The sequence below is a fragment of the Dendrobates tinctorius genome, unplaced genomic scaffold (assembly GCF_039654945.1).
Source record: "Dendrobates tinctorius isolate UK_male_01 unplaced genomic scaffold, ASM3965494v1 ptg000093l, whole genome shotgun sequence".
NCBI lineage: Eukaryota > Metazoa > Chordata > Amphibia > Anura > Dendrobatidae > Dendrobates > Dendrobates tinctorius.
Genome location: NW_027361761.1, coordinates 22,503,442 through 22,525,393, shown reverse-complemented (window position 1 = coordinate 22,525,393; position 21,952 = coordinate 22,503,442). Strand labels below are relative to the sequence as shown.

Below are 21,952 nucleotides of genomic sequence, written 5' to 3'. Positions count from 1 at the left end.
TAGCATGTGAGTTACACCCCCCCTCCACCTCCACCCCCCCCCCCGTGATGACCAGACATGGGTCGGGTTGTGGGATCTCTGAGGCCGTTCAGGATTTTATGAAAATCCCAATTTATGCGATAACTTCAACTCCTGATGCTTGCTTAAGTTTGAGATCACTGCCAAATTTTCCATCGGATTTTACCTTTCTCCAGAGAGCACACATGGCAAAGCTGTTGTCAGTTTTCTGGCCACTATGTATTTGTGGCTTATAGGCAGTGGTTACAGTCATGAGAAAATATGCATTTTCTTCCCCGGTTCTCCCTGATGCTGAAAATGTATTTGCCATCCCTATTGAATTTATACAAACTCAAATATTCATATTTTTCTGTCGGCGATTCAGAGTCTAGCAAATATGTTTGGATAAAAGGAATATGAATCTGCGAAGAACAATAGCTATTTCTAAAGTCTTCAAAGTCCTCTCCAAAACTTAAAAGCCTTTTTCTGTCTTAACTATGTGTCCAATCTATCTCTTTGCCCATACACAATGGACATCCTAACTAGTATGCCAGGGTCTTGTGTCACAAAACGATCTCTTGCATGCATTTTAATTAGGATTGTCACTTCTCTTTGTCTCCAATCTGGACATCGCACTCTTACTAATTTCTCATGTGTTAAACGTTGAAATTCACATAAAGGCACCTTTGATTGCTAGCTCTTGTCTTACTGCAAAAAGAGAGAAGTGGAGGAGGGAGGGGGAGAATACCCCTTCACTACAGAGTTATAGAGATTTTTAATATTTTCCATGACATACCCCAAAATGGAACCAATAAAAACTACACCTTGAGATGCAAAAAAAACAAGCCCTGATAAAGCTCCATCAAAGTTAAAGTTTGGTATTGCCATAATTGTACCAGACTGGAGAATCAGGATGCCGAGTCATTTTTGCCATCCAATGAACACTGTGAAAACAAAACCTCCCAAAAAACATTGGCGAAATTGAGATTTTGTTTTTCCATCATTTCACCACAATTGGAAATGTTTCCTCATTTATCAGTACATTATATTGGAAAGCAAATCATGCTAAAAACTGCAACTCGTCTTGCAAAAAACAAGGCCTCATATGGCTATGGGAACTGAAAAATAAAGGAGGAAGAAAATGCAAAAGTGTAAAAAAAAAAAATCAAAATTGGTCACTTAATTAAGGGGTTAAAGCTGGAAATTTAGCATGAGAGCGTGTATTGTTAATATTTCTATAAGCAGGTGTAATTGGCTGTGACTTACTGTGTAATTCTCCCATCAGACGTGTCATGTATCCAGCCGTGGTGGACAACTTGTTTGGAAATGGGACCTGTCCAACTAGTAAGGACACAATCAAAGAATTCGAGAAGCATTTCTGGCGGTTCGATGAAGGTTTTGAGTATGGATCACAGATACCGGAGTGGTTTTTAAGGTAAACTGTGCACTTCGGTCCTTCGTGGGGGTTGTCATGTTATGACCTATCCATAGCATATTATTGATCATTGGAGGTCTGATAGCTGGGACCTGCACCAATCAGCAAAGGGGGCTACTTTTATGTCCGCTATAGAATTGAGCGGCTGATTGGATGCCGGACCGCCGCTCTACTAATTCTTTTTGGGAATCCAAACAAAACGAGGAAGTATAGACCAAGATAAAAGAAATAAAAATATGAAATATATAAAATAAAATAATCTTTATTCACAAATAAATCTAAAATAGTACAAATAGAGTTAAAAAAGGTAAAAATAGAGATACAAATACAAAAATACTGCCTGCTAGGGAAGTTTACCAATTCATAATAGACCAGTGTCATAATATAAGAAAAAGTTAAAGTCTGTTTGGATGTCAAAAGTTGCTACTGAAAAAACAGGAGGGAAGTCCTAAGCACAAACCCTATCAAAGGGATTCACAAAGCTAAACTAAAATAGCCAGTAAAGTTACTGCGAAATAGTACACCTAAGAGCCAAGTGGCTTTCTATAAGTCTGGTAGCACATAGTGATTCCAATCTGTACTAAAACATGTTCTAAATGCAAGGGTTAACACCTCATATACAAATATACTGTATATAGCAGCAGGTATTTATAGCAGCAGACTAATAGATAAAGTGACATGCAATATGTGCATAGGCTGAATAAGGTATATGACCTGGCAGTGCAGTGCAGATCCCCGACGCGCGTTTCACGTGCTGCTTTTTCCCGGGGGGAATTTCTGCCATCAATCACACTTTTACTATGCGCTGTTTGAAAATTTACCATTTGCACGCTAAAAGTCAGATTGGAATCACTATGTGCTACCAGACTTACAGAAAGTCACTTGGCTCTTAGGCGTTCTAGTCCTCAGTAACTTTACTGGCTATTTTAGTTTAGCTTTGTGAATCCCTTTAATAGGGTTTGTGCTTAGGACTTCCCTCCTGTTTTTTTTTTTTTAAGTGGCAACTTTTGAAATCCAAATAGACTTTTTCTTGTATTATGACACTGGTCTATTAGGAATTGGTATACTTCCCAAACAGGCAGTATTTTTGTTTTCGTATCTCTGTTTTTACTCTATTTGTACTATTTTAGATTTATTTGTGAATAAAGATTATTTAATTTTATCTTGGCCTATGCTTCCTCGTTCTGTTTGGCTTGCTATATATTTGGCAAGTGCTGTAAATCTAAGCCGGCTTTTTGTTGGTTTATCTAATTCTTTATGGGGTTGACAAGAAATTGCAGCCCCATAGAGAATAAAGCTCCCCATTCTACGGATCGTTGCAGGCCCCAGCGATCGGTCCCCCAATGATCATTATTCTGTGGATAGGTCGTAACTTTTTTTTTTTTTTTTACCTGACATTATGGCTGGAGCAGTGAGCAGGGGCTGTGCATTTCTACAAAGCCCGGATGACTCTGAGACTTTATAGTGATCCCATAATGGCAGAGATGACTGCTGTATTGTAGCTTTCTTCCTAGGCCTGGCTACTGGATGACAAGAGGCCAGGAGTATAGACTGGATGATAGAAGGAAAAATCTCCGGACACGGGGACAGGATGAGACTATCTGTCCACAGCTCAGTTCTGCGCTATAGTATGATGTTGTGGGAGCACAAAGGTCAAACTCCGGCATTAATACCTTGTACTTTGCTTTGTAGACAGTGATATAGTGTATTTGCTTACAGCAAAGATAATAAACATTTGCAATCAAAAATTTTTTTAGTCCACTTTGCAAATTCGGTTTATTTTTGCAAACTTTCTGCTGTTTGCAATAAACCAATGCAACAAGAACAATGTAAATAGCTCAACACAACTAATATAACAAGTGGTTTCTCCAAATTCAGCACAAAAAATTACACTTTTCCTAAGAATTTTTCAACTTTTGATGACAAGTGTATTTAGCACTTAGGAAATCACTTCTAGCTGTTATAACCTGCTGTAAACGTGATGTATACACAGACAGCAGCTTCTGGAAGTATTCCTGAAGGATCTGAGCCCAATCCTCATGGACAGTGGCCTTCAGGTCTGTAAAATACATGGATTGTCAAGACATTGGCCCATAAAGTCTGATAAAAGTCTGCAGTCACTCTGTATAATTGCAGAATTCTAAATACTGACAGCAAGCGTACCACACACTGTCTGGATTCTTCCGTATTACCGGCAAGAGCAGGCGGTCACATGACCACAAGTTTGAGATCTGCACACTTCCGGCCACATTCCAACTAGACATATGCTTAATTCACTTGTACTGAGCGAGACCGTGCACATCTAGTCAGAATGTGGTCGAAAGAATGCAAATCTCACACTTGCCATCACATGACCACCCACTCTCGCCAGCAATATCGGAGAATTTTGACAGCTGCATGTAACACTCTGTCAGTATTCAGAAATCTGCAGTTACAATGGCTTGCGAAGGTAATCACCCCCTTGGCTTTTTATGTATTTTGTTACATTACAACCTGTGTTTAAATATTTTTATAATTTGATTTGTGTGTGATGTATCTAGTCTAGGTTGATGAAGTGAAGTGAGAAAAATATAGGCATAAATTAAATTGGGATCAGATAACTACAAATTGGCATGTGGAGATGTATTCAACCCTTTTGCAAGGAAGCCCCTAAAAATTTTTGGTGCAAGCAATTGCCTTCATAAATCACATGCTTAATGACAGGACTTCCCCCTGTGTGCAATCTAAGTGTTACATGGCTGTCAGTATATGCACAATACCTTTTCTGAAAGGCCACAGAGGCTGCAACACCATTAACAAGAGGCACCACTAACCAAACACCATGAAAACCAAAGAGATCTCCAAACAACACCATGAAGGCCAAGGAGATCTCCAAACACCAACATGAAGGCCAAGGAGATCTCCAAACAACACCATGAAGACCAAGGAGATCTCCAAACACACCATGAAGGCCAAGGAGATCTCCAAACAACACCATGAAGACCAAGGGAATCTCCAAACAAGTCAGGGACAAAGCTGTTGAGAAGTACAAATTAGGGTTGGGTTATATAAACAAAAAGTATCCCAATTTCTGATGATCCACAGGAGGAAAATCAAATCCATTATCATCAAATGACAATAACATTTTACCACAACAAGCCTGACAAAAGAGGGCTGCCCACCAAAACTCTCAGCCCGGGCAATGAAGGCATTAATCAGAGAGGCAGCACAGAGACCAAAGGTAACTGTGAAGGAGCTGCATAATTCCCAAGCAGAGACTGGAATATTCGTACATACGACCAAAATAAGCCGTACACTCCGTAGAGGTGGCCTTTATCGTAGAGAGGGCAGAAAAAAGCCTTTATTTACACACAAAATCGTGAGGCTCCTTTTGAGTTTGCCAAAAGTCATGTGGAAGACTCTCCAAATGTATAGAGGAAGGTGCTGTGGTGAGATAATACCAAAATGTAACTTTTTGGCCAGCAAGCTATACGCTATGTTTGGTGTCAAACCAACAGAGATCATCACTCCAAGAAAACCATCCTCAAAGTGAAACATGTTGGTGGCAGCATCATGGTGTGGGGATGTCTTTCAACAGAGGGGACAGGGAAAATAATTCAAGTTAAGGGGGAGATGGATGATGTGAAATACAGGCATATTCTTAAGCAAAACCTGTTTCAGTCTGTCAGTGATTTGAGACTGGGACAGAGGTTCAGCTTCTAACAAGACAATGACCCAAAGCATACTGCTAAAGCAACACTCGAGTGGTTTAAGAAGAAACATGTAAATATTTTGGCGTGGCCTAGTCAAAGCCCAGACATTAATCCAGTTGAGAATCTGTGGTCCTACATGAAGATTGCTGTTCATTTAACTTGAAGTTCCTGGAATAGTTTTGCCTTGAGGAATGGACAAAAATCCCAGTGGCAAGATGTGGAAAGCGACTTGCAGCTGTAATTCCCGCAATAGGAGGTTCTACAAAGTACCTTTTTCACCTCTCACTTCCTAATACTCAATGTAGACAAAACTGAACTCATTATCTTTCCTTCATCTCACGTATCTTCCCTACTATCTATTATGGTAAACGGCATCACGCTCTCTCCCGCACCTGAAATCCACTGCCTCGAAGCAACTCTCGACTCTGCCCTGTCCTTCAAACCACACGTCCAAACTCTTGCCACCTCCTGTCGCCTCCAACTCAAAAATATTTCCAGAATCTTCCTCAGCCCCCAATCTGCTAAAACTCTTGTACATGCCCTCATCATCTCCCACCTTGACTACTGCAACACTCTCCTCTGTGACCTCCCTGCTAACTCTCTTGCACCACAAGTCTGTCCTCAACTCTGCTCCCTGACTAATCCACCTCTCTCCTCGCTACTCCGCTGTCTCTCCCCTCTGCAAATCCCTCCACTGCCTCCCAATTCCCCAACGAATCCAGTTCAAACTACTAACACTGACCTACAAAGCCATCCACAACCTTTCCTCTCCCTATAACTCTGAACTAATCTCCCAATATCTTCCCTCACGTAATTTTCCATCCTCCCAAGACCTCCTACTCTCCTCCACACTTATTCGTTCCTCACACAACCGCCTCCAAGATTTCTTCTGAATATACCCTATCCTCCGGAATTCCATGCCTCAACACCCTCCGATCCTTCAAGCAGAAACTGGGGACCCATCTTTTCAGGAAAACTTACAGCCTGCAATAACCATTCTGCCTCCTCACCACCGCCTGAGCTGCCGCCTCATCACCACCAGAGCTGCTGCACCCCCGACCTTCTGTCTCTTCCCCACTATCCCGTAGAATGTAAGTCCGCAAGGACAGGGTCCCCTTCTCTGTACCAGTCTGTCATTGTAAATTTGTTTACTGTTAACGATATCTATAACTTTGTATGTAACCCCCTTCTCATGTACAGCACCATGGAATTAATGGCGCTATATAAATAAATAATAATAATAATAAAAGTACTGACTGTAGGGGGTGAATAGTTATGCACACTGAAGTTTTTAGTTATTTTGTCCTATTTGTTGTTTGCTTCACAATTAAAAGAAAAACAAATGTTCACAGTTGTAGGCATGTTCTTTACATGAACTGATACAAACCCTTAAAAAAAAAAAGGGAAATTCCAGATTGTGAGGTAGCACACGGAAAATGCTAAGGGGGTGAATACATTCGCAAGCCACTATACATGGAGCCTATGATTAAGAAACTGTCAAGATGCACAGATCTGTGACCTCCTTTTTTGTACTGTCTAATAGTGTTATGATTCTTAAATAGAGGTTTTTATATGGCTTAATTAAAAGCTAAGTTTTTTAAAAATATTTACAAGTTTCCTTGCTAAATGCCTCCTTCTTTTCTGATGACTGAAGACTTATCAGAACACTGGACAAAACCTTTAAGAGGAGATTTCTTTGATTTGCACAAACATGGAAAAAGAAGACAATGAATGTTCCCAGAGATATAGACGGACGCTGTCTATACTACCTGAACATGGCAGGTAGAAGAAGCTGTCACTGGCTGCCACCAGATTACTGAGGACTAGACAAGTGGTCAAAAACCATCAAGCAACTTCAAAGACCTGCAGTAAGATTTGGTGGCAGCAGCACTAAGTTTCCAAAATTTGCAAAATATGGCAAATATTAAACTCTGAAGGTCTCCAAGCCCAGACTCCATGACGTCACCCCTACTGACCCAAAATTGCAAGAAAAGTTGCCTCCAATATGCTCAAAATCATCATATATATAATCCACAGGAGATTTTGTATTATGTTCTGTGGAGCGATGAAATATAAGTGGAACGTTTTGGGCCTATGGATCAGCAATATGTCTGGTGGAGGAAGAATGAAGTGTATGCTGGAAAGAACAACCTGCTATAAAGTTTCTACTCACTTGGTTGGGTTTGAGGTAGTCATGGGAAGACGTTTAAGTAAAACGTCCAGGCTGGTTTAAGTCTCCATAAACCTTGCCATAAGCAAAGAAAATAAATGGCCTTTCTGTGTAGGCAAAACAAAATAAGACAATGACCCTAAGCACACAGCTAAAATAACAAAGGAGTGGCTTCAGAACAACTCTGTGACCATTCTTGACAGGCCCAGCCAGAGCCCTGACCTAAACCCAATTGAGGATCTCTGGAGAGACCTGAAAATGTCTGTCCACCAACGTTCACCATCCAACCTGACGGAACTGGAGAGGATCTGCAAGAAAGAATGGCAGAGGATCCCCAAATCCAGGTGTGAGAAACTTGTTGCATCGTTCCCAAGAAGACTCATGGCTGTACTAGCTCAAAAGGCGCTTCTACTCACTACTGAGCCTTTAAAGGGTCTGAATACTTATGACCATGTGAGATTTCAGTTTTTCTTTTTTAATAAATTTGCAAAGATTTCTACATTTCTGGATTTTTTTCAGTGAAGATGGGGTGGAGAGTGTACAGTAATAAGAAAAAAAAAATCAACTTTTTTGAATTTACCAAATGGCTGCAATGAAACAAAGAGTGAAAAATTTAAAGGGGTCTGAATACTTTCCGTACCCACTGTATATTCAATCAAGTATCAGAAAATTCTTTGGAGAAACCATCATACCTTCTGTGAGGAAGCTGACACTCAAGCGTCATTGGGTCTTCCAACAATAAAAATTATCTTAAGCACACCTCACAGTGCAACAAGGCTTAGGGGGCCATCACACAACATAGTAACATAGTTTTGAAGGCAGAAGGAAGACCTTATGTCCATCTAGTTCAGCCTATTTTTAGTGCAGCTGTTCTGCATTGTTGATCCTGGGGAAGGCAAAAAACCCACAGAGTAGAAGCCAATTTTCTCCATAGGGAAAAAAATTCCTTCCCCTAAGCTGGGTCAACCATCTACATATAATATTACAGTTGTGGCCAAAAGTATTGACACCCCTGCAATTCTGTCAGATAATACTCAGTTTCTTCCTGAAAATGATTGCAAACACAAATTCTTTGTTATTATCTTCATTTAATTTGTCTTAAATGAAAAAAACACAAAAAGAATTGTCCTAAAGCCAAATTGGATATAATTCCACACCAAACATAAAAAGAGGGTGGACAAAAGTATTGGCACTGTTCGAAAAATCATGTGATGCTTCTCTAATTTGTGTAATTAACAGCACCTGTAACTTACCTGTGGCACCTAACAGGTGTTGGCAATAACTAAATCACACTTGCAGCCAGTTGACATGGATTAAAGTTGACTCAACCTCTGTCCTGTGTCCTTGTGTGTACCACATTGAGCATGGAGAAAAGAAAGAAGACCAAAGAACTGTCTGAGGACTTGAGAAACCAAATTGTGAGGAAGCATGAGCAATCTCAAGGCTATAAGTCCATCTCCAAAGACCTGAATGTTCCTGTGTCTACCGTGCGCAGTGTCATCAAGAAGTTTAAAGCCCATGGTACTGTGGCTAACCTCCCTAGATGTGGACGGAAAAGAAAAATCGACAAGAGATTTCAACGCAAGATTGTGCGGATGTTGGATAAAGAACCTCGACTAACATCCAAACAAGTTCAAGCTGCCCTGCAGTCCGAGGGTACAACAGTGTTAACCCGTACTATCCGTCGGCGCTGAATGAAAAAGGGACTTTATGGTAGGAGACCCAGGAAGACCCCACTTCTTACCCCGAGACATAAAAAAGCCAGGCTGGAGTTTGCCAAAACTTACCTGAAAAAGCCTAAAACGTTTTGGAAGAATGTTCTCTGGTCAGATGAGACAAAAGTAGAGCTTTTTGGGCAAAGGCATCAGCATAGGGTTTACAGGAGAAAAAAAGAGGCATTCAAAGAAAAGAACACTGTCCCTACAGTCAAACATGGCGGAGGTTCCCTGATGTTTTGGGGTTGCTTTGCTGCCTCTGGCACTGGACTGCTTGACCGTGTGCATGGCATTATGAAGTCTGGAGACTACCAACAAATTTTGCAGCATAATGTAGGGCCCAGTGTGAGAAAGCTGGGTCTCCCTCAGAGGTCATGGGTCTTCCAGCAGGACAATGACCCAAAGCACACTTCAATAAGCACTAGAAAATGGTTTGAGAGAAAGCACTGGAGACTTCTAAGGTGGCCAGCAATGAGTCCAGACCTGAATCCCATAGAACACCTGTGGAGAGATCTCAAAATGGCAGTTTGGAGAAGGCACCCTTCAAATATCAGGGACCTGGAGCAGTTTGCCAAAGAAGAATGGTCTAAAATTCCAGCAGAGCATTGTAAGAAACTCATTGATGGTTACCGGAAGCGGTTGGTCGCAGTTATTTTGGCTAAAGGTTGTGCAACCAAGTATTAGGCTGAGGGTGCCAATACTTTTGTCTGGCCCATTTTTGGAGTTTTGTGTGAAATGATCAATGTTTTGCTTTTTGCTTCATTCTCTTTTGTGTTTTTCATTTAAGACAAATTAAATGAAGATAATAATACCAAAGAATTTGTGTTTGCAATCATTTTCAGGAAGAAACTGAGTCTTATCTGACAGAATTGCAGGGGTGTCAATACTTTTGGCCACAACTGTATGTTATTCGTAACCTTCTATACTGTTACTCACAAGAAAAGCATCCATTCCTTTCTTAAATTCATTCAGTGAGTTGGCCATCACCACTTCCTCAGGAAGAGAATTCCAGAGCCTCACTGCTCTTACCGTGAAGAACCCTCTTCTATGCTGGTGCAGAAATTGTCTTTCCTCCAAACCAAGAGAATGCCCCCTTGTTCTTGTCACAGTCCTTGGTACAAACAGTTCATTGGAGAGATCTCTGTATTGCCCTCTGATATACTTGTACATATATATTAGGTCTCCCCTAAGTCTTCTCTTTCCTAGAGTAAATAGACCTAATTTTATCGTTGTGAACGACATCGTTGCGTGTGACATGTAGCAACGATCAGTTGGCTGATCGTTAATCTTTGCCTAATGGTCTGGGCCATAAATCTATCGTTGGTCTCCCGCTGAGCAGCACACATTTGCTGCCTGTGACAGCGAGAGACCAACGATCAGCGACGCTGGGAGCTGGTATCCAGGGTAAACAGCGGGTAACTAAGAGCTGTGCGGCTCTTAGATACCCGCTGTTTACCTTGGATACCAGCTTGCTCGCTGGTCCTGATCGCTGGTGAGTCTGTTTATGTGACAGCTCACCAGCGATCAGCTAACTATGTCCCAGCGATCCCATCCACGTCGGATCATTGGTGGGATCGCTGGGACATTGAAGCGTGTAACGGGACCCTTAGTTTCAGAAGACCTTCTAGAGTGGCCATCACAGTCACCTGACTTGAAGCCCATTTTAAAAGTTTCGTGGGATATGAAGAAGGCGGTAGCTGCAAAACAAGCTGAGAATATTAGTGACTTGGAGGCCATTGACCATGATGAATGGGATGTGACTGGACATGATCGCTGCCAGAGGCTGGTACCTGGATGTGCATCATCAGGTAATAACAGCCAGAGGGGCTTTGCTAAGTGCTACAGATGCGTGTCATGAAAGGGTGAAGAATTTTGAGCTATTTACATAGTTCTTGTTTCATTAGTTCATTGCAGAAAGTTTGTAAATTTCGTTGGGGAAAAAAAACAATTTGCAAGAGGGGATGAATAATTTTGATTGCAATGGTAGATAGTATCAGCCCTGTTCCAAAGTCCCTCATATGGGTAGTCTTTATTCCGGTAGTTGATATGTGTAAGAAATATAAACCAAACTTCAAGATTTTTTTCAGATTTTTGAAACCTCTGACCCCTGCAGAAGTTCAGCGCAGAGTCTGTGCCATTGCTCCGTTTTCAGTTATTGTCTGCAGCGCTGACATCACGTTGACAGCACTGCAGTCAGTCGTTGAGCACTGCCACTCTGCCCAAATGGACAGGATTTGCCGCTCAGTGCTGCTGAGATCATGAGTCGCCTGCAGTCCTGTCGACGTGACATCAGCGCTGTAGACAAGAACAGACACCGTGAGCAGCGGCAGAGATGCAGCAATTTTTATTTTTTTTTGCATCAATACATCATAGGAGAAAAAAAAGAAAACCACTACCGTCTCCATTTAAATATTACCAGCCATTTTGGGTATAAAGCTCCTGTGCAGACATTCAACAATACATAACAAACCTGCAGTTATGCATTGCAGTAGATAAGGAGGCGGACCTGACTACGCAGGGTTTGTTTGTAGTCTGATGTCATAGAGACGCACAGGTTTGCCGAGGAGCAGCATACACAAAGTGAAGATATTTTTATTCAACTCTACTTTCTAAATTTCTTCATCTTTTTAGATGCATGAGAGTAATAGTAGTTGTATAAGTTTACACGCCCATTAAAAGGGTAATAAGCCAGGCTATCAGTCTCAGCAATATTACATGACCCATTATGTCCTTATTACTCGAGCTGCAACCGCTCCGCGTTCCCTACAGGGCACAGTAATCCTATACACAGTACACACACTTAAGTGGACTTTCTGTCTTGCAGGGATTGGTCCCGGTCCAAACAATGGCTGCTCAATTTATTCAAAAACATTGTAGCTAAAGCGGAGAACAATAAACCTTCTGAAGAGAGCAATAAGGTAGGAAACCGTCGCCGGCGTGGTGGCGTGACAATATTGTGTTGCCAATTTTGTAACACTAAGGTTCGGAGACGGCTTTAAAGAAGAAGAACTTGCGATAGAATGCAGTTTTATTTCAAAGTAGTAACTTAAAGGGATAGTATGATTGCGCACACGTTTGTATATTTTAACCTACAAAGGTTAAGTACACCTAAAGATTAAATACATATAAATGGGGATAAGGTGAATCAGAGATACAAGGCAAACATCAGACAAGGGGGCAATAAACGCACCCAATTTAAAGGCTCCCAAGATGTTCAAGGTGTGGGAGCACAAGTGGGTTTAGGACGATGAAGAAAAATGGAACAGACGATCTGGCATCAAAAACATGTAGTCCCCAATTGTTAAAATCCATTTATTTATTTGGGTGAAAATATACTCTAAGAGGAGTGCCAGTAAGGCTGGTAAGAAGGGTAACTGTGGCCGGTAATGGGTGGCCGGTAATAAACAGCTTCTGTCTTCTCGTACGGTCCGCGGCTGCGTCTTAGGTCCGGGGAGTGTACCTGTTATTTCTGTCTTTACCCCAACACCGTAAATTAATGGCAGTCGGTCATTATCTGGCTAAACAGTCTGTCAACACCAAAGTCAAACCTTGTCGTGTGAATATACTGTATATGTCAGAAATCGTTCTTTAGTCGGCCATGCTAATAAGGCGCTCAGTGCCTCCCGGGCGTGACCACACAGTTTAGCGCCCTGCACCTTCCCTCCAGCTGGTTTCCCATCTATCTCCTCCTTCCTCTGTATCCAGAAAAGATAAGACTGTCAATCAAGGACGATGAAGGCGGAGACACTGTGCGCGGGAAAACAAGTAGGTGGTCTGAATAAAGATTGATTTGTGGCAAACGCAGCCGCGGATTTGGACCTTGACTTTTACTAGGACTTTGACCCTTACAAGTTGATGTGCACACACTGCAGATTCACCGGCGGGTTTCTTCCCGCGGAACCGCAGGTAAAGTGACCTGCGGATTAGCCTGCAGTTTTGCCCTGCGGTTTCACACCTCTACTATGTTAAAGGTGTGAAACCGCAGCAGAATCCGCAGAAATAATTGACATGCTGCGGAAAAAACCCCGCAGCAAAACCGCGCGGAAAAAACCGCTGCGGTTTTGAAATCCCATAGGCTAACATGGTAAAGTACCATGTCTGCGGAACTGCTGCAGTTCCGCAGGGCCAAAACCGCAGCGAAACCGCAGCAAAAACCGCAGCGTGTGCACACAGCCTTACAAGGTGATGTGCTTGGTTTGGACAGTCATTTTATTCTTTAATGTAACATTGATAAATTGTTGTTGTTTTTTTGTCCTGATGTTTGCAGACCTTGTTACATCATGTGCTGGATGCTCTGAAAGGTAATTCCACTTACAACAACAGCTTGTTACTTCTCTGGGCATCGCAGGCGAATGCCAACCCGGTGAGTGCCAGCATTCTTCTCCAAGCTTTGCTCCAGTTCTCCATGTGCCGAATATGTTGCGTTCCCTCACAGATGCGGCTATTATCTAGCAGTCCGCTATCTTTTGTGGATATATTACTTTTTTAGCCATGCGAGGGCTTTTCTTATTTTTTTTACGGGACGAGTTGTGGTCTTAAATGGCCCCATTCACGTTGCCATATAATGTACTGAGAAATGGGGGAAAGAAAAAATCTAAATGAAATGGTTAAAAAAAAAAAGAGCAATTCTGCCGGGGATTTTTGAAAATTGTTCTTCCTGCGCTCAGTGTGCGGGGGAAAAAGAACCTGGACACATGATGCTCCAGGTCAGCACGATGACGACGAAACTAAACTTGTAAACTTTTAATTATTATTTTAGTGGCTTATATTTGGTGGAATGTGCGATGACTGGAGACCGCTGCAGCCAATTAGTGACCTCAGTTGTCACTTCTGACACATAACCGCTGCAGCCAATTAGTGACCTCAGTTGTCACTCTTGGCACATGACCGCTGCAGCCAATTAGTGACCTCAGTTGTCACTCTTGGCACATGACCGCTGTATCCAATTAGTGACCTTAGTTGTCACTCCTGGCACATGACCGCTGCAGCAAATTAGTAGCTTCAATTGTCACTTCTGGTATATGACCGCTGCAGCCAAATTGTGACCTTAGTTGTCACTGCTGGTACATGACCACGGCAGCCAATTAGTAGCTTCAATTGTCACTTCTGGCACATGACCACTGCAGCCAATTAGTGACCTCAGTTGTCACTGCTGGTACATGACCGCTGCAGCCAATTAGTGACCTCAATTGTCACTTCTGGCACATCACCGCTGCAGCCAATTGGTGACCTCAGTTGTCACTGCTGGTACATGACCGCTGCAGCCAAATAGTAGCTTCAGTTGTCACTGCTGGTACATGACCGCTGCAGCCAATTAGTAGCTTCAGTTGTCACTTCTGGCACATGACAGCTGCAGCCAATTAGTGACCTCAGTTGTCACTTCTGGCACATAACCCCTGCAGCCAATTAGTGACCTCAGTTGTCACTGCTGGTACATGACCGCTTCAGCCAATTAGTGACCTCAATTGTCACTTCTGGCACATCACCGCTGCAGCCAATTGGTGACCTCAGTTGTCACTGCTGGTACATGACCGCTGCAGCCAATTAGTAGCCACAGTTGTCACTCCTGGCACGTGACCGCTGCAGCAAATTAGTAGCTTCAATTGTCACTTCTGGTACATGACCGCTGCAGCCAATTAGTGCCCTCAGTTGTCACTGCTGGTACATGACCGCTGCAGCCAATTAGTGACCTCAGTTGTCACTGCTGGTACATGACCGCTGCAGCCAATTAGTGACCTCAATTGTCACTTCTGGCACATCACCGCTGCAGCCAATTAGTGACCTCAGTTGTCAATTCTGGCACATGACTGCTGCAGACAATTAGTGACCTCAGTTGTCACTGCTGGTACATGACCGCTGCAGCCAATTAGTGACCTCAGTTGTCACTGCTGGTACATGACCGCTGCAGCCAATTAGTGACCTCAATTGTCACTTCTGGCACATCACCGCTGCAGCCAATTGGTGACCTCAGTTGTCACTGCTGGTACATGACCGCTGCAGCCAATTAGTAGCCACAGTTGTCACTTCTGGCACATGACCGCTGCAGCCAAATAGTAGCTTCAGTTGTCACTGCTGGTACATGACTGCTGCAGCCAATTAGTAGCTTCAGTTGTCACTTCTGGCACATGACAGCTGCAGCCAATTAGTGGCCTCAGTTGTCACTGCTGGCACATGACAGCTGCAGCCAATTAGTGACCTCAGTTGTCACTGCTGGTACATGACCGCTGCAGCCAGATAGTGACCTCAGTTATCACTTCTGGCACATGACCGCTGCAGCCAGTAAGTGACCTCAGTTGTCACTCCTGGCACATGACCGCTGCAGCCAATTCGTGATCTTAGTTGTCACTTCTGACACATGACCGCTGCAGACAATTAGTGACCTTAGTTGTCACTTCTGGCACATAACCGCTGCAGACAATTAGTGACCTTAGTTGTCACTCCTGGCACATAACCACTGCAGCCAATTAGTGGCCTCAGTTGTCACTCCTGGCACATGACCGCTGCAGCCAATTAGTGACCTCAGTTGTCAATTCTGGCACATGACTGCTGCAGACAATTAGTGACCTCAGTTGTCACTGCTTGCACATGACCGCTGCAGCCAATCAGTGGCCTCCGTTGTGATTTCCAGCACATGACCGCTGCAGCCAATCAGTGGTCTAAGTCGTCATTAGTCAAATGACTGGTATCACAGCTTATGCTGAGACACCACAGTACGGCTCAGGAAAGCTGATCCACATTAGTTTGTCATTGCGTTACATTATTCATTTTTCCCTTGTTCCATTTGTATTTGTTGTTTTTCTCTCTCTTATGGCATTGTCTCCTGTATAGCCGGCACCACGGTTATTACATCCTTGTCCATGTGGGTGTCTGCGCCTCCAATATATGCGCTGATGTAACGGATATTTCCACCTCTTTGTTGGGCAGATCACATTTTGGGCTCTTACATTCCTGATCTCTGAGCCTGAAGTTTATGGGAAAGCCATGGAGGAGATCACATCGGTGTTTGGAGGAGCAGGTGATCCATTACATGATTTATTCTATTGGTCTTACCGATATGGTGTAAATTAGAACTGTGTCGTAATCCAGCCGGAGGGTGTAAAGTGCTGCTGTGTCCCACCGCAGAGCGCCCACTCACATCTGTGTCATCCATATCCTTGTCAGCAACAGGAGAATAGGGCGACAAACTGATATTATTGCTAAATAACCCCTGGAGCAGCGAGAAGGCATCTCCACAACTTGTAATCTTTCCCATCATGTTACAGCTCTGAGTGCAGCTCCGAAGTATAATACAGGAAGTAACTCAGGATCAGTAATGTATGTACACAGTGACTGCACCAGCAGAATAGTGAGTGCAGCTCTGGAGTATAATACAGGAGGTAACTCAGGATCAGTACAGGATCAGTAATGTAATGTATGTACACAGTGACTGCACCAGCAGAATAGTGAGTGCAGCTCTGGAGTATAATACAGGAGGTAACTCAGGATCAGTAATGTAATGTATGTACACAGTGACTGCACCAGCAGAATAGTGAGTGCAGCTCTGGAGTATAATACAGGAGGTAACTCAGGATCAGTACAGGATCAGTAATGTAATGTATGTACACAGTGACTGCACCAGCAGAATAGTGAGTGCAGCTCTGGAGTATAATACAGGAGGTAACTCAGGATCAGTACAGGATCAGTAATGTAATGTATGTACACAGTGACTGCACCAGCAGAATAGTGAGTGCAGCTCTGGAGTATAATACAGGAGGTAACTCAGGATCAGTACAGGATCAGTAATGTAATGTATGTACACAGTGACTGCACCAGCAGAATAGTGAGTGCAGCTCTGGAGTATAATACAGGAGGTAACTCAGGATCAGTAATGTAATGTATGTACACAGTGACTGCACCAGCAGAATAGTGAGTGCAGCTCTGGAGTATAATACAGGAGGTAACTCAGGATCAGTACAGGATCAGTAATGTAATGTATGTACACAGTGACTGCACCAGCAGAATAGTGAGTGCAGCTCTGGAGTATAATACAGGAGGTAACTCAGGATCAGTACAGGATCAGTAATGTAATGTATGTACACAGTGACTGCACCAGCAGAATAGTGAGTGCAGCTCTGGAGTATAATACAGGAGGTAACTCAGGATCAGTAATGTAATGTATGTGCACAGTGACTGCACCAGCAGAATAGTGATTGCAGCTCTGGAGTATAATACAGGATATAACTCAGGATCAGTATTGTATGTACACAGTGACTACACCAGCAGAATAGTGAGTGCAGCTCTGGAGTATAATACAGGAAGTAACTCAGGATCAGTAATGTATGTACACAGTGACTGCACCAGCAGAATAGTGAGTGCAGCTCTGGGGTATAATACAGGAGGTAACTCAGGATCAGTAATGTAATGTATGTACACAGTGACTGCACCAGCAGAATAGTGAGTGCAGCTCTGGAGTATAATACAGGAGGTAACTCAGGATCAGTAATGTAATGTATGTGCACAGTGACTGCACCAGCAGAATAGTGATTGCAGCTCTGGAGTATAATACAGGATGTAACTCAGGATCAGTATTGTATGTACACAGTGACTACACCAGCAGAATAGTGAGTGCAGCTCTGGAGTATAATACAGGAAGTAACTCAGGATCAGTAATGTATGTACACAGTGACTGCACCAGCAGAATAGTGAGTGCAGCTCTGGGGTATAATACAGGAGGTAACTCAGGATCAGTAATGTAATGTATGTACACAGTGACTGCACCAGCAGAATAGTGAGTGCAGCTCTGGAGTATAATACAGGAGGTAACTCAGGATCAGTAATGTAATGTATGTGCACAGTGACTGCACCAGCAGAATAGTGATTGCAGCTCTGGAGTATATAATACAGGATGTAACTCAGGATCAGTAATGTATGTACACAGTGACTGCACCAGCAGAATAGTGAGTGCAGCTCTGGAGTATAATACAGGAGGTAACTCAGGATCAGTAATGTATGTACACAGTGACTGCACCAGCAGAATAGTGAGTGCAGCTCTGGAGTATAATACAGGATGTAACTCAGGATCAGTAATGTATGTACACAGTGACTGCACCAGCAGAATAGTGAGTGCAGCTCTGGAGTATAATACAGGATGTAACTCAGGATCAGTAATGTATGTACACAGTGACTGCACCAGCAGAATAGTGAGTGCAGCTCTGGAGTATAATACAGGAGGTAACTCAGGATCAGTAATGTAATGTATGTACACAGTGACTGCACCAGCAGAATAGTGAGTGCAGCTCTGGAGTATAATACAGGATGTAACTCAGGCTCAGTAATGTAATGTATGTACACAGTGACTGCACCAGCAGAATAGTGAGAGCAGCTCTGGGGTATAATACAGGATGTAACTCAGGATCAGTAATGTAATGTATGTACACAGTGACTGCACCAGCAGAATAGTGAGTGCAGCTCTGGAGTATAATACAGGATGTAACTCAGGCTCAGTAATGTAATGTATGTACACAGTGACTGCACCAGCAGAATAGTGAGAGCAGCTCTGGGGTATAATACAGGATGTAACTCAGGATCAGTAATGTAATGTATGTACACAGTGGCTGCACCATTTATAATGACCACGGACAAGATAAAGATCCCCAGCTCACATCAGGACTACAAGATCCCAGGTACTTTCAGCTGCATTACATCTAATGTGGTGTACTTAATTATTTGTACTAAATGTCCTACTGGGGGTCTGTATGTGAGGGAGACAGGGCAAAAACTGAGAACAAGGATGAATTCTCATCGTCACACAATAAGAGAAAAAAGAATGGATCTACCTGTGGCAAATCATTTTTGTAAGACTGATCACAGCAACATGGATATGAAATTACTGGTATTGAAAGGTAACTTCACATCTCAGAGAGCGAGAAGAGTCTGTGAGTACAAATTCATGACGACCTTTGACACTCTCAATGCTGGAATGAATGTGTCGCATGGATTTATGTATTTTTAAATCAGTTAAGGAATTTGCTCTTCAGACCTTGTGGGGCCATCACAACACATTAGGAGACCCCAATCAGAGGGCAATAAAACTTTCACTCCTTATCTATGAAATGGTCCAATATTTATGTTTCTCCCTCTCCCATAATGATAATTCTGCTTCACGTCACTTGTCTTAGCTATTGAGTTATTTATGTGCTGCAATGTGTTACCATCTTTTCAGTTAGCCATTAAAAGGTATCAACCACTCAGGACTCTCAATTCTGAATATTTTTCTATTCTCAGAACAGGGATTTTTTTCATTCCTTATGTATTTCCCTTGTTCTCCACCGGGTGGCAGTGATGCTACTCCAGATCTATAGGATCCGCTGTGCGGAATCTAAGCGGAATGTCAGACACAGAATCGAAATTCCTATTTATCACCATGGATTTGAGTCTATGTGTAGGAGAGCGATTGCGCTATTTAATAAGAGGAGCGAACCCGCTCTGCCAAAATACTACTTGATGCACTTAGGAAAATATTTCTCCATGTGTTACATGGAATTTGAGCGGTCTCCATCATTATATGTAACATGTGTTATTTATAGCCTCTGAGGTATGTGCAGTTGTAGAGGCACCACCAATGAAAGGTGGACACATAGTACTGTAGGGGGCGAAGGTAGCGGTTGCACCTGGGCCCCAGAGCAGTAGGCGACCCAGTGTTTCTTTTTACCATCAGGTGAGGACCTGTTATAATTTTTGCACCAGTTGCCCAGCAGACTCAAGTTACACCTCTGATTACCAGCATAAATGTGTGACAAGTCATTGTATGGCTCCTGCCACGAAAAGCCACTAATTAAAGTGTTAGTGCACATGTCTGGAAAGTGAACTTTTAAGGAGTCTTCTGGTTCTGACAGAAGCAGCAGCATGGAGAACATTATACACCAGTACTGAGCAGTGTAGATGTGAATCCAGCTCTGAAATGATGTAAAAGATTTGATAGAAAGCTAAACACAATCTTTCTGTATCTCACTATGCTTGTTTCTTCTCCCTGCTCCTCACTCCACCTCCCTACACTGTTTATACTATATACTAGGAGGTGTAACCTGATACAGCTCTGTTTTTGAGTCCATCTTATCTTGAGCAAGGCAAAGTTGAGTTTTCATTTTTTTAGAGCACAAGGTGAGTTCAGGGGGCAAGGGGGAAAAGGAAGAAGAGGCTCATATGTGGAGAAAAAAAGCATCAAATCATCCTATCACTGCCCGCATCTGTATTCCAAAGTAGAACATTCTGATATAAGTGCAACTAAAAGCAGCAAAACAGACTGTGGAAAAGTTAGCATTTGAAAGCCACTTACATCCCTTTTCTTTTTGTATAGGAATGAAGTCAAATCCCCTAATAAAGCGATTTGGAAAGTTTCATAACTCTCCATGCTAGACAAAATTATAGCAAAAAAAAATCTAAAGAAAAGTTTATTTACTCTTTAAATGAAAGCTAGTAAAGTGATCAGATCTTATAATCAAGGAAGGACTTCTGGCCATGTATTTTCCCTACAGCGGCCGCTACAGGAGAAATGGAGTATTACACATCAACAAATGACTGTCAGTGCATCAACTGAGCTGAGGAAAGAGTAGAATCTCTGCTATAACTGGGGGCATCCTCTGTGACATTAAATGTCTCGAAATTCACTTTTCACTTGTCGACCCTTCAATACAAGGGCAACTCCTCGATATTTTGATAGGCTGCCCTCTCCTGAATGTTTGTGTCTCTGTCTCTTTAAGGTAAGCAAGCATTGAACATAACAGAAGTAGAACTGGCGAAACTTCCGTTCCTGAAATCCTGCATCCTCGAAGCCATACGTCTGAGGTCACCGGGCGCCATTACCAGGAAGGTCCTTCAACCCTTGAGACTTTACGTAGGTCATTAATTAGGTGGTGGCCATATTGGCTGTCTTACATGTATATTTGTGTCTTCTCATTTGTTTATGTAACTATGTCGCCTTCTATACATTCAGGATTATGAGATTCCCGCTGGTGACTTGTTGATGTTATCTCCATATTGGCTTCACCGGGACCCAAAGCTCTTTCCAGAACCAAATATGTACAGACCGGTAAGATCCGGGAATGCTATGTAAGACGCCCTAAGAGGGAACTCGAGTAACAACTGGGCTTCTGAAGACAGATGGACTCTAACCCCTTAATGCAAATTAATTTCCAAGTACATCCTGATGTCATGTATTTTGCCACATTAGTGTATGATCAGGATGGGTGTGGTGGAGCTGTGCTCATGCTATTCGCCATAGCAGGCATGTGATGAGTTTGACAGAGGGAGAGTTCTCCCTCTGTCAGCTCATTGCCCTCCCATGCACTGTATTTCTGTGCTGATAATCGGTCATTATGGAAATCGGAGGCTGAACAAAGGACTCTAAATTTGCCACATGTCTATGCTTAGTAGTTCCTACCGGAACCGAGGCCTAATGGATTACCTGAGAAAGAAATTAACTGGAGTATAAGTTGTCATACATGCAGTGTGCAGGAGCATGTTCACACTGGACATTGAACAGACAAAACCTAAAAAACACAATGAGCATATACCCTGCTGTAAAAAACACCCTGCTGTAAAAAAAGCAATAGCGCATATAAATTTATTTTACTCATTTATATCGCGTTATTAATTCCGATGGGGCTCACAATCTATATGTCTTTGGAATGTGGGAGGAAACCGGAGTACCTGGAGGAAACCCACGCAAACACAGGTAGAACATACAAACCCCTTGCAGATGTTCTCGTTGGTGGGATTTGAACCCAGGACGCCAGCACTGCAAGGTTGTAGTGCTAACCACTGAGCCACCGTGACACATCGAGACCCCCCATAAAGAAGACAGAGACAGTACAGTGGCTTGCGAAGGTGTACCCCTGCCCCTTGGTATTTTTGAGTTTTGCTACCTCACAACCTGGAATTTCACTGTTTTTTTTGGAATTCATGT

At 42.8% G+C, this 21,952-nt stretch overlaps 1 protein-coding gene across 6 annotated transcripts in view; it reads left to right on the top strand.

Annotated features, from left to right (window-relative positions):
* CYP39A1 (cytochrome P450 family 39 subfamily A member 1) overlaps positions 1-21,952 on the top strand; it is a 114,404-nt gene that overhangs the window by 29,904 nt on the left and 62,548 nt on the right. For all 6 annotated transcript variants that reach the window (XR_012234298.1, XR_012234297.1, XR_012234296.1 and 3 more), the window contains 6 exons: positions 1,283-1,432; positions 11,834-11,927; positions 13,277-13,372; positions 15,934-16,024; positions 20,748-20,881; positions 20,981-21,076. Coding sequence is in view for 3 of the 6 variants with exons in the window: in XM_073586551.1 (XP_073442652.1) it covers positions 1,283-1,432; positions 11,834-11,927; positions 13,277-13,372; positions 15,934-16,024; positions 20,748-20,881; positions 20,981-21,076 (661 nt within the window). In the remaining 3 variants the exon portion in view is untranslated. The remainder of the gene's footprint in view (positions 1-1,282; positions 1,433-11,833; positions 11,928-13,276; positions 13,373-15,933; positions 16,025-20,747; positions 20,882-20,980; positions 21,077-21,952) is intronic.